Source organism: Sprattus sprattus, assembly GCF_963457725.1.
Source record: "Sprattus sprattus genome assembly, chromosome: 1".
Classification (NCBI taxonomy): Eukaryota; Metazoa; Chordata; class Actinopteri; order Clupeiformes; family Clupeidae; genus Sprattus; species Sprattus sprattus.
In genome coordinates, this window is record NC_137920.1 from 60,750,625 (window position 1) to 60,762,569 (window position 11,945).

Here is an 11,945-nt window from a genome sequence, read left to right on the forward strand (position 1 = left end):
GCTGGTGAAACGCCCTACCATCACCACCACAATATCATCTCAACTAAATGTTAGGGTCTTTACATTGGATACACACCTTGTGTAGATTGTTTTATTGTTCCTGGAAACAAAATTAAATTCTTTCTTGAAAAAATGTATTGATTCTTTTTCCATGCCATAGAGTATGCTCTCCTGGTTTAGACGCATTAAACTGAGTAGTAGTGGTAAAGCATTTGCACACACACAGACACACAGACACAGAGACACACAGACACACACAGACACACACACACACACACACACACACACACACACACACACACACACACACACACACACACACACACACACACACACACACACACACACACACACACACACACACATAAACACACACACATTTTTCTGAAATGAAAAGTACAACAATATGAATATAAAAAAACAAGCCATTTACATTTTCAGAGGTTGATGAGCCCCCATAGTTTAAGATGTGGCCCTTAGAGCTGGACATAAATTGCAACAGCATGCTGGTAATGAATGAAGTTGTACTAGCATTTGTATTCAAAGTTTACACTTTAATCTACCAAAGTACTCACCGTTTAACAATAGAACTTCCACAAGTTACAGATTATCTTCGTACAACATTTACAACACTGGCGCGCGATGGCATTTCTTACAGTTTTTCACTGTTGCTAAAACCCGTTTTTCAAAACAGTAACGTCTTTCTCAAAACTGCACACAGAAAATTGAAAACCTCACACACAAAATGCTAAACCTGACACTCCCTTTGCAAGATGACTCTTTGCTGTCAAATCTCTTAACTGTTCACAAAATGGAACTCGTGTTTTCATTTGGTACACACAGCCATATTTTCAAAACACACACACATACATTCATTTAGTACACACAACTAAGCATTAGCTGCACACTACCAAGCATTTACAGCACACAGAAGTGCAAAATTGAAAACACAATCATCGAAACACACCATATGAATGACAATGACTCATTGAGCCCTTTCTCCTTTTGTAAAATGTATCAGTGTAGGCCTACATTTTTCTTAGTCAAACATAAAACAGCAATACCGTTGTTCTCACAAACCATATTTACAATTTTAGTCTCCTGTTCCACCAGATTGTATTGACATAAAATTGTATACAAAATGCTTATAGTTTTTCTCAATTGCTTACACACATTTTTTGAAAGCATGCCTCATTCTCAAAACTCTAAACACAAATCCCAAAGCAACTAACTGAAAATGCAAAACCCTTTATATCTCCTGGAAAATGCTACTTTGCTTTAAAAAAATATTGAAAGTGTGTTTTCTTCCTCCACAGTGTGGTTCTCTTTCAGTCCTGCAAAATACAAATACTGTGAGCACACTACGTATATTATATTGATATGCAGTATTACAGTACACAAGGCAAACAGATTTCGTACTTGTTCTCCATCCTGAAGGTTCTAATGAAAAACCATGAAAACATGGTCTACCACAGCGGCCCAAATCTCATTAGAGATGACCATTCTCCTTCTTCTTTCTCCTGATCCTCCTCCTTCTTCACCTTGTCCTCATTCTGTTCCTCCTCCTTGTCCTCCTCTTCCTTCTCTCTGTCCTCCTACTCTTCAACCTCCTACTCCTCCTCCTTCTTGTCCTCCTCTTCTTCCTCCTCTCACTCTTACCCCTCTCCTTCTCTGGTTGTGGATCTTTTCAAAGTTTTCAATAGTTTATCCAACAAAACAGAGGCTCAAGACACTTTAATGGTGCAGTCCTCACTGCAAATTGGTCAAAAGACCTGAAAGTTTAGAGATTTGACTATTTGTGGTTTGCAGGTTGATTCTTTGAGATTTTACTTGAAAATTGTGTGCAACAACAGAACTTTGTGTACACTGTTTTCACAACAACGTGATGTGTAATTGACATCAGTGTGTTCACAAGGAAAATCGGACTCTAATGTAGATAAGGGAATCTTAAGTATTTCCCACTTGGGGCGAGCGATTGATACATGACGTGAAGGTTGTGCAGATTGTGCCGAATTTTTGCTTTATACTTTTTAACAATAGTGAAAAACTGTATTAGGGTGAATTCAGGTATATTGGGACATCAGGTAATTTGGGACAGCATAAGGAAAAGGGATTTAACTTCTGCCAGGAAAAGGCTTTATGGGGTATGAGCAGTAGTAACATTGGCAGCAATAGTGGTCATTAGTGCAGATATGATGTAGGTATATATGCAAAGTGCAGATGCAGTACAGGTGAAGGTAGCAATAGAAGTTATGAATGAGGTAAGAGGCATGATAAGATATAAGTACAATGAATATGAGGTAAGAGGCATGATATGATATATACAATAAATATGAGGTAAGAGGCATGATATGATATAAATACAATGAATAGGGACAACAATTTTAAATAAGTAGATATAGATATGAATACACTAGAGCACCTCAGCAATAATACAATGGCAGTAAAAGGAATATAGTAAAATAGTGTTTTATTAAAATGAATGAAAGAATACTCTAGTCTAGAACACCTCAGCAATAATACAATGGCAGTAAAAGTTTTTTTTTTTTTAATTAAATCTAAAGACACTAAAATTGAATCTTGTTTTAGAGGTGCTCAGACTTTGTACAAAAACACATTGTACATATTTTTGGAAGTTTTCTTTTTTACTCTGAACCTTGTAAACAGAGTTGTTCGGTCCACATAGGTGAATTTAGCATTCAGAAACTCTTTGTGGTTTCTATACTAATAATAAGTATCTTAGAAAGTGAAACTATTCTTCACCTAGAGCACTATGCATATTGATGAGAGAGGTGTAAACACATTGGGACACCTCAGTCAAAGGGGTAAACATTCCGGAACACCTCAGTCAAAGACAAGGGCCAGGGTGATTTGCACGTCTTCGTGTGTTTTTGTGAGTGTGTATTTTCTATTTCTATCAACAACTTTTAAGAAATAAATGACATTGCTTGACCGTGTAGCTATTTGTCTGTTTTGTTACCGACTTTCAACCACAAGAATGAGTAAGATCTTTAATAAGAGTCTCAACAACGTTTTCTAGTAGGCTAAGATCTTTAATAAGAGTCTTAACAACGTCTATCTCACGTCTCATTCACCAGGTGAGGCGCGCCTCATTCACAAAGTGGAGCGTCTCGCCCAGGCACGGAGTGCCAGATTATCAGTGATCCAGTAGTGTTTGGTTATAGTATGGAGTCAGACCTGGCTGCCCACATTAAGAAACCAGTCTCATGGGTTAAGCCATTTGAAATGTAGGCAGCTGGCATACGAATTTGCAAAATTCAATAGTTTGAAAATGCTAGAGAGCTGGTCCAGACATGAGAGAGCAGGTCAGTTTTTATAGAAATAGGATTTTCAAAATGGAACTTAATTGTACTGCATTCATTGCAAGTTAACATGGATTGACAGGAGGAGATCTGGTTGGCCTCTTTTACGGGACGTCACCGTTTATTTTGCCAATCACCACAAGCCACATGATTAGGGAGGGCCACAGCCTTTAACAGACACTGTCAGGGAGTTTTATGATAACCTCTTTTCAACAATGTATATCTTACCATAAACAATTTTACAGTTTTGTAATTTTACATTTCTATCCACACAAATATTCAGCATGATAAAGTTTTTTTTTCATTCTAGATTTCAGTTCACACCCAACATGATTTTCAACCTTGATGAGACGGGTATCAATAAAGTGCAGGCTCTCAAGTGAGTGTTGACAGGGTGGGGACAGAACGCAAGTTGGTTCAGTGACGTCTGGAGAAAGAGGGGAGCTGGTCACACTTATGCAGTGAATGCTGTGGGGAATACGATTCCACCGATGGTCATCTTTCCTCATTTGTGCTACCATGATCATTGCAAATCAGAGGTTCTCCCATTGCCTAATTGGCTGTTCCACGTCTGGTTGGACAGATTAAAATGCATTCTTCCAAGTCCTTCAACTTATACTGTCACACCAACTGCTCTACAAGTAACCGTCTGTTGCTGATCCTAGATGACCCTGACTCACATCACACTGCAGGCTGTCAGGCTTATAGGAATGATATTGTGATGCTGACACTACCTCCTCATACCTCGTATCGACTCCAGCCATTGGACAAATCTGTGTTTGGCCCACTCAAGGCATAATACAACCATGCAGCTGATGGCTGGATTTGATCAAACCCCGGATAGACCATCACAATTTTTTACATTCCAGGACTGGTCGACGCAGAATTCTTGTCTGCGGTTTAAGTCAACTGGAATCTTCCCTTACAATGGGAACATCTTTGCTTATGTTGAATACGAGTCATCTGAAGCGACAGACAGACCTAGCACTGAGGAGTGCACCTGAACTTCCCCTCCCAGTCACAGAGATACTGACATGAAATTATCGTGGAGGAATGCACATTATCATGTTTATTTCGCTCTTGATACATCCGGCAATGAGCATGAAAGATGGTTATGCAGTGTTTGTACATGAGGGCCCTGGAGGAATCTCCCATGAAAGGCCAGAAAAAATTATCCCGATTTGTACACTGCACCACTAACTAATTACTAAAGGCTTGGAGTGAAATGTAACCTATATTTAAAAAATATATGTTTTTCACTTCCCACATATTTCTCATTATTGTCCCTCACTGGCTGACAAAGGGCTTGGTAGGGTGTGTTGTGAGGGGAATTTTTGACTCTTTTAAGGGCGTTATAATGTACAAAGCTGGCTTTCCCTGTTTGGCTGTCTGGAGCATCATTGCTGTTTGTTTAGCAATGTAGTAAGTATAACTCTGTGTTGGCATGCACTGAATTCAGTACACAAAATGCTTTTTTTAAGACATAAGAATTAGGCTATGCATTAGTAACCTCTTCACTGTGTTTATTAGGCCCAAAAGGACACATCAATGATTAAACTTTGGAGGCTTGAGCTGAGATAGGCTTTTATCAGTTTAACACGAGATGTTTAAGAACTTCACAATGACAATTTAAAAGTTGAAATATTTTCATAAGATGCACTGATGTCTTAGACTTGAATCAAACAGGTGCCAAGTGCGCTTATCATCACAGTGCATATCAGAAACCCCTGTGTTATGATTGGCCTAAAAAGACACAAATTCAACAACACACACAGAAATGAATATGCAGTTTTAGCTGTCCCACAAAGCCTTAGTTCTATTCTATCTGTCCCATCTATGCATATGTGCAAATAGAAATTCTGCTCAGTCACCTTCTGTGATGTTGCCCTATCACATGGCCTAAAGTGGAAGTCACTGCGTTTTAGATTAGGGCCCATAGTTGCCGAACTTTCAAAAGTGCCCCCCGCCCGTCACAAACACACAGGCTGGTCATCGGTTGGTGTGTTTAGGAGAGGGACATTTCAGCTGTAATTCTCCAGGGAGATGTTTTGTATGAAAAAATACATACATACAGAAAGACATGTATTCTGCTTACAAATGGAAGTTGGTCTCTCTCTCCGCTCACCATTTCCTCATCCCTCCTCTTATCTTAAGTATGTTTTTCATGAAAGAATACAAACACAAATACATTCAACATGTATTATGCTTGCAGATGGGAGTTTGTCTTCTTCTTTCTTTTCCACATTGTTTTCCTCAGTAATCTTCTTCTCTCTCTTTGGACAAGGTACTGTTAAATTGAAATTCACAACAAAAACATTACCTGCAATAAATGGCCTCTGCAGTCATCCATTAGAGGTCGCAGCAAATATGACAGACCATATGGAGTCTCCTTTGCCACCGCCATTTTACAAGGGTCAAGGGGTCATGCCACGGATCTGGAGGATGATGACATCAGAGTATGGTGGGTGCATCTAAGGCAAAGAACGAGAAAAGAGATATGGGAAAGAGGGAGAGATCCAGGAGAGAGAGGAAGAGAGGAATTTAAAGTCTTACATTACTATTTAAACCACAATTTAATCAGTCTGAATATATAAAGTGTATTCAGAAAAAAGTCAGACACCTGGTGAAATGTGCTTATATACATGTATATATGTTTTGACATAATCGGATACTGAATGTAGATTGATTGATTTTAGGATAATGCTGAAACGTAATAAAATGTAGAGGTAAGGGTTAAGAGGGTTAGCTTTACCTAGAATATTTTGTGGTCAATAGTCATGTGGAGTATTTGCAGCCCTGGCAATTGGCTCTTTACAGCTTTCATGCCAAAACTGAGCACCATGAAACAACAATGTCAGCAGTTATTTGTTTTACTAACTGGGCTGAAGTAGTTACCATGATATGAATGGGAGAAGTAATGTGTCAGTCCTTCCATTGCCTAAATACTTTCTGGGTACATTACATAATGTCTGATTCTCTCCTGTTTGCTCTCACTTGACCTGGGTGGGTGGGTGGATTTTACAGGGACGTCTGTTTCCCTTATCCTATACCAATGGTATAGCAGAACAAAACTTGTCAGGTTATGTAATTCATATTGTGGATCATTAGAAGTGAGGTGATATAGACAATAATATTAATAATAATAATAATTATTATTATTATTAATTATGCTGCTCTCTCTAACTTGAACACATCCCAGAATGATAGAGGAGCGCAGTGTGTTCTTGACCTGGGTGGGTGGGTCGATTTTACAGGGACGTCTGTTTCCCTTATCCTATGCCAAAGCGCAACTAATGGTATAGTATAGTATAGTATAGTAATGGTGACCACACAGCTCCACGCGAAAGCCAACTGACCCCAAAATGATAGAGGAGCGCAGTGTGTTCTTCTCCAGTAGCAAGGCAGTGTCATTTTTTCCATTTTTTCTATGATTAGCCTGAATGTGTTCATAATAGTGATTTAGTCCAAGAGAGACAGCCAAATAGCTCATTGAGGCATGTACATATTGCTTGTTTGTCAGGATATTGATTGATCTGTTTTACAAATATAAATGTGACAGAAGTCTGGTGTGTACAGTATACTTATATAGTCAGCCTATAACCTGGCTGAGGGAAGATTTGTTGTTCAGGATACTGTTCCTAGTCTCTTTTACTTGTTGACTTCCGAGACCGCAAAAGGCCAGTGGACCACTGTCGGCCCACTGGTAGACAAACGGCCAACTTTTTTGCCACTGGCTTTAAAACATTTCTTTCTTTATTCATTCATACTTTTCTTATTAATTTTCCCCAACCCCTTAACATTTTTAACAGATGTTACCAGTGCATACCATTTTTAATCGACCAAGTCATTTCACCTTGAGAGCCTTGTACTACCATGGAATTCTTCTGTTTGGTGGCTTATTTTGTGCCAATAGACTGTGCAAGGGATATGATTTAAAAATCCATGATTTGCAAATATCATATGTTATTAACTTACTAGCCAAGCCCAGAGTTGAACTAAAGATGATGGTGCCCCGAGAAGTGGCAAACCACCGGTTTGGTGCCGACCAAAAATCCCCTGGTGGACCGGTATATGCTTGCTATCTTGGTTCTTTGTCCCATGGTATTGGTGAGTGTTCAAAAGGATACCATACAAGTCGTTTATCTGAGCAACTGACACTACACCCTGCCTTACCGGAACTGACCACAGGATTCCTGCACACCGGTGGCTGTTTTCTGGAACCATGGCTATTGCTCACGTCGCAACGGAATATGTGTTTTCTGACTTCTTATTAAAGGAACAGAACGAATCGAAGTATAAAGGGGTGCGGCTCGACCTGGCGGTGGATAAACTAGTCACGTTCATTGCTGTTGGCCTCCCTTTACTGCTAATATCTCTCGCTTTTGCTCAAGAGGTGTCCGTCGGTAAGTAAATTTAAAATGCCAACGAATACCAGTTACTGCTGGGAAAAGTATGCCACCAAGTCTAGAGTGAAGGATACAAATATCTGAAAGAAATGCCTGAAAGTAGGCTATTCCTCACAGCCACGGCTTTCAAAAGTATGCTAAAACAGACATCACAATCAGCCAGCTACAAACTAGATATTTTCTTTTTTTTCCATATGAAAAACAAACAGAAAGCACAATAAATGGGTGACTTCACTGAGCTGTACCTAGAATTTACTTAGGCTTTGTTGGTGGCCAATTGTTAACCACAATGCATGATTTTTTTAAACGGCATGTCTGGCTGAAGAATACGCACACAATAGGCAACATCGTTCAGTGTCGTTTCAGAGCATATATGTATACTAGCGCATAACTGTTTCTCGATTCAGTGTTACATGAGCAAGAGGTTGAGAGAAGTGGGCGAACTGTTGAATCTCACACAGAACACCTGATGATAACAGTCCTGAAATAATGGAGCTGTAGAATGAATCAGCGTGGCTTTGTTTGTTACAGGCTTAAAGAAGCGCGTGGACGTTATTTATGTCTCCTGATGACGAATAATGTTCGTCGAATACTGAGGACATACCTAGCCTACTTAAAAGTTACACGTATTTCCCTCGCATTCCTTTGAATTGACCATCTGGGAAATGTAGACGCCGTGCCACTTCTCTTTTTGTAACACACATTTCTTAACGCGTTTCATTTGTTGGCTCTGTACCGCTAGTTCTTGTGTTTATCTGTAGCCTATTAGAGCATACTACCCGGTCCCCACAATGCACTACGGCGACAGTGGTCCAGGCCATAAGAGTCTGAGTTGAGCCGTTGTTCATCCATGTACCAGATTATGTTCTATGATGCAACTCTATACCTTGCCTACTCACCAAAGAATAGATTGACATCAAAATCCGTTATGTGGGACATTATTGCACGCCGTTATATGGGATTACGCACACATTCTGTCCTCAACATTCCATGGTAAATCCAAACAGAAGCGTAAGAATCCGATAACAATCACAAAATCTTAAGCATGAAATGTACCCTAAATCAATTCCGTTCACACGTCGATAATAGATGCCCACCAGTGTCTGTCACTCACTCAATCTTAAACTCTCTGTCCCGTCTCAGCCCCTTGCCCATCTTTCAGCAATTTTCAAAACTATGCAGTGAGTGGAGTTAAGCTCAAGGGTATTCAGCTGGGGGTGAATTTACACTTTAATATAAGAAAGAGAGTATTTCTGAAATTAAATGGTATTCTTGCTTTTTTTTTTTTACTTGCTTTTTCTTCTACAGGAACGCAGATAAGTTGTTTTGCACCAACCAACTTTTCTTGGCGCCAGGCAGCATATGTAGACTCTTACTGCTGGGCGGCTGTGCAGGATCAGCCACCAGGTGAAAATGGGACCAGCAGCGCCCCTCTGTGGTTGCATAAGGTAAGTCAGTCAATGCCTAAACCCGTATCAACCATTCTTTGGCATTTCTTTCCCCTGTGTGCTGCATTTTCCAGAACACTTCCCGGGACCCGGCTTCATGACAGATTTCATACACAATTGATGTAATTGATCTGACATGACAGCCCTCTGAATGTTATATGCCTTAACAGCTTAATGTCACGTTCTTTAACTGACATAGCATCATACAGTTATGACAATTATTTATTATATTATTAATATTTATTACAACATATATTACAATGACATATGCCATGAAAAATTGTCTTTTGAAGTAGGGTTCAAGTAAAATGTTACCCATTTTCTTTTATCCTGTTTTTCCCCACAGTTCTTTCCCTACATTCTGTTGCTGCTGGCGATCCTCATGTACATTCCTTCTGTGTTCTGGCGCCTCACGGCCGCACCACACCTCTCCTCAGACCTCAGCTTTATCATGGAGGAACTAGATCGCACCTACAACCGAGCCATCGGATTGGCCAAGAACCGGGCCTCTGGCCTAGAAGTGCAGGAGTCTTCAGAAGACACCTATGGGTAAAGACCTCCCGTAGAATACAGAATGGTGTGATGAAGCAAGACAATTCTGATTGACTAATGATTTATGCAGGATTCAGTTAAATGTATCCAAAATACTGATGTTCAGTGACTGGATTGAATTTGCCTTTATTGCAATCACAAGTCAGTCTTTAGTTGGTAGAGTCTTTGTCACAATGGAAATGCTCTACCAAGTGATATTTTGAGAAACCCTCATTGGTACTGTCGACTAGCTAAGTATCTTTCATCAGAGGTTATAATAGGATGGCCATGGATCATTAATAATATCTCTAAAGTTAGTTATTAAAGTTATTAACTCTTGTGTTCCTCCTCCTCCTTACCATCATCATACACACAATCCTTATCCTTATCACTGCTTCAGGGCTCTGGATCTTACTGAGAGCTGTTTTAAGTACCCGCTGGTTGAGCAGTACCTGAAGACCAAGCGCTTCAGTCGGGGCCTGGTGCTGAAGTACGTGCTGTGCCGGGCGCTGACCTTGCTCACGCTGCTGCTGGCCAGCCTCTACCTGGGCTACTACATCCGCCTGGCGTCGTCTGCCAGAAGCGACGAGTTCTCCTGCGACATCCGCTCAGGTGTGCTGCGCCAGCGCGGCAACGACAGCGCCCTGCCCGCCGCTGTGCAGTGCAAGCTGGTGGCCGTGGGCGTCTTCCGCCTCCTCAGCTACATCAACCTGGTGGTCTACGTGCTGCTGGCACCCGCGGTGGTGTACGCCACTGTGGCACCCATGCGCCAAGGTGCGCACTTCCTACGGCCCTACGAGATGCTGCCCGCATTCGGGTCGTTGGACCTTGCCACGTCCTTCTACGACGACCTCAGCCTCTACCTGCTCTTCCTGGAGGAGAACCTGAGTGAGCTCAAGTCGTATAAGTGTTTGCAGGTGAGATATGAGCTCTAGATGTCATATGCTAGAAGAACTCCATCATGTAGAGTTGGAAGGCTGCATGAGTGATATGCTGAAAGATGTTCTTTCTTTGTTTCTATGAATTAACGGCCGTGGCTAATGACTTCCTGGCTAGCATGTGTAACTTCCAATCCTGAGTTCACAGGTTCATTGGCCCTTGGGACTAACCACAGTAGCGCACAGATACATAATTATGATTTGGATGTGCATGTGTGGCTTTGTATGGATGTGTGTGGGTGTCCGCACACTTGCACGTTCAATATTTTTTTGTTGTGTTGTGTTTGCTCTCAGGTGTTAGAGCTGCTTCGGGAAGGGGGCGGGGAGGCGTTTGACACCATGTGTCTCCTTAGATCGCTGGGACAGGTCAAGACAGACGTGGTGGACGGCAAGACGCCCTCTGTCAGCAAACCTCAGTCAGTGAAGCCAGAGGAGGGAAGTGACATACAAGAGCTCAAAGGTGAAGAGACATTATCATGTTCATATAAACAGACAGTTATGTCAGGAATTGTTTTTCACTTTTACTATCAAATCAAATCAAATCAAACTTTATTTATACTGTGCATTTTATACCAAGAGACAACACAGTGCACTTTTTTACTAATTACTACTTATTAATTTTTAGCAGTTTTTGCAAACAAATTCCATAGTATCTGGGTAAAATACATTATCATTTTCACAAACACAGATCCGCTGCAGGAAGGCTATTTATTACTAATGCTGTGGCTATTTAGCAGTGTGTGTGTGTGTGTGTTTGTTTAGTTGTGTGTGTGTGTGTGTGTGTGTGTGTGTGTGTCCAATCAGTAAATCAGCTAATCCTTATCCATAGTAAATCTTCAGTAGCTTTCATAAGATTACCTTATCAAGTTGGAAGAGTGGGATGGATTATTTTTTTCTGTACTCAAGGTTTCAGTGTTTTTGTTTATTAAAATGAGCGATGAAATGATTTTTCATCTCATATCTCTCCTTCATCTAGACGCCTCACCTTTGCTGCAGGTTGATGGGGAGAGGACAAGCAAGACGTGCGACTGCAACAGAGAAGTGCGTCAGCGGATTGTCTGAGCCTTCAGAAAAAAAGTACACCTTGTCTAAATGCATGGACCCATCTGTCTTTGGGTGACTTTGTGTATATATCATGTACACGAGAGAGGGAGACTTGTAGAGAAGACCTTGTTTACAGGGTGTTTAGTTAGTCTTAGAATTTACAGACAGCTGCCACTCAATGCGGCAGTCAATATTTGGATAGACAGGTACAAACTGAGAGAAAGGGCGAGAGCTTGTGAGTCAAATTATGTTATG

General features: G+C 40.8%; 1 protein-coding gene across 1 annotated transcript; it reads left to right on the forward strand.

Annotated features, from left to right (window-relative positions):
• Nucleotides 1-7,545: 7,545 nt before the first annotated feature.
• Nucleotides 7,546-11,708, forward strand: panx1b (pannexin 1b; the record flags this gene model as incomplete). Its single annotated transcript, XM_080838711.1, has 6 exons — nt 7,546-7,726; nt 9,038-9,177; nt 9,524-9,726; nt 10,109-10,625; nt 10,941-11,106; nt 11,623-11,708. The coding sequence occupies 6 exons, from the start codon at nt 7,546-7,548 to the stop codon at nt 11,706-11,708; spliced, it is 1,293 nt and encodes a 430-aa protein (XP_080694837.1).
• Between the last annotated feature and the right edge of the window lie 237 nt (nt 11,709-11,945).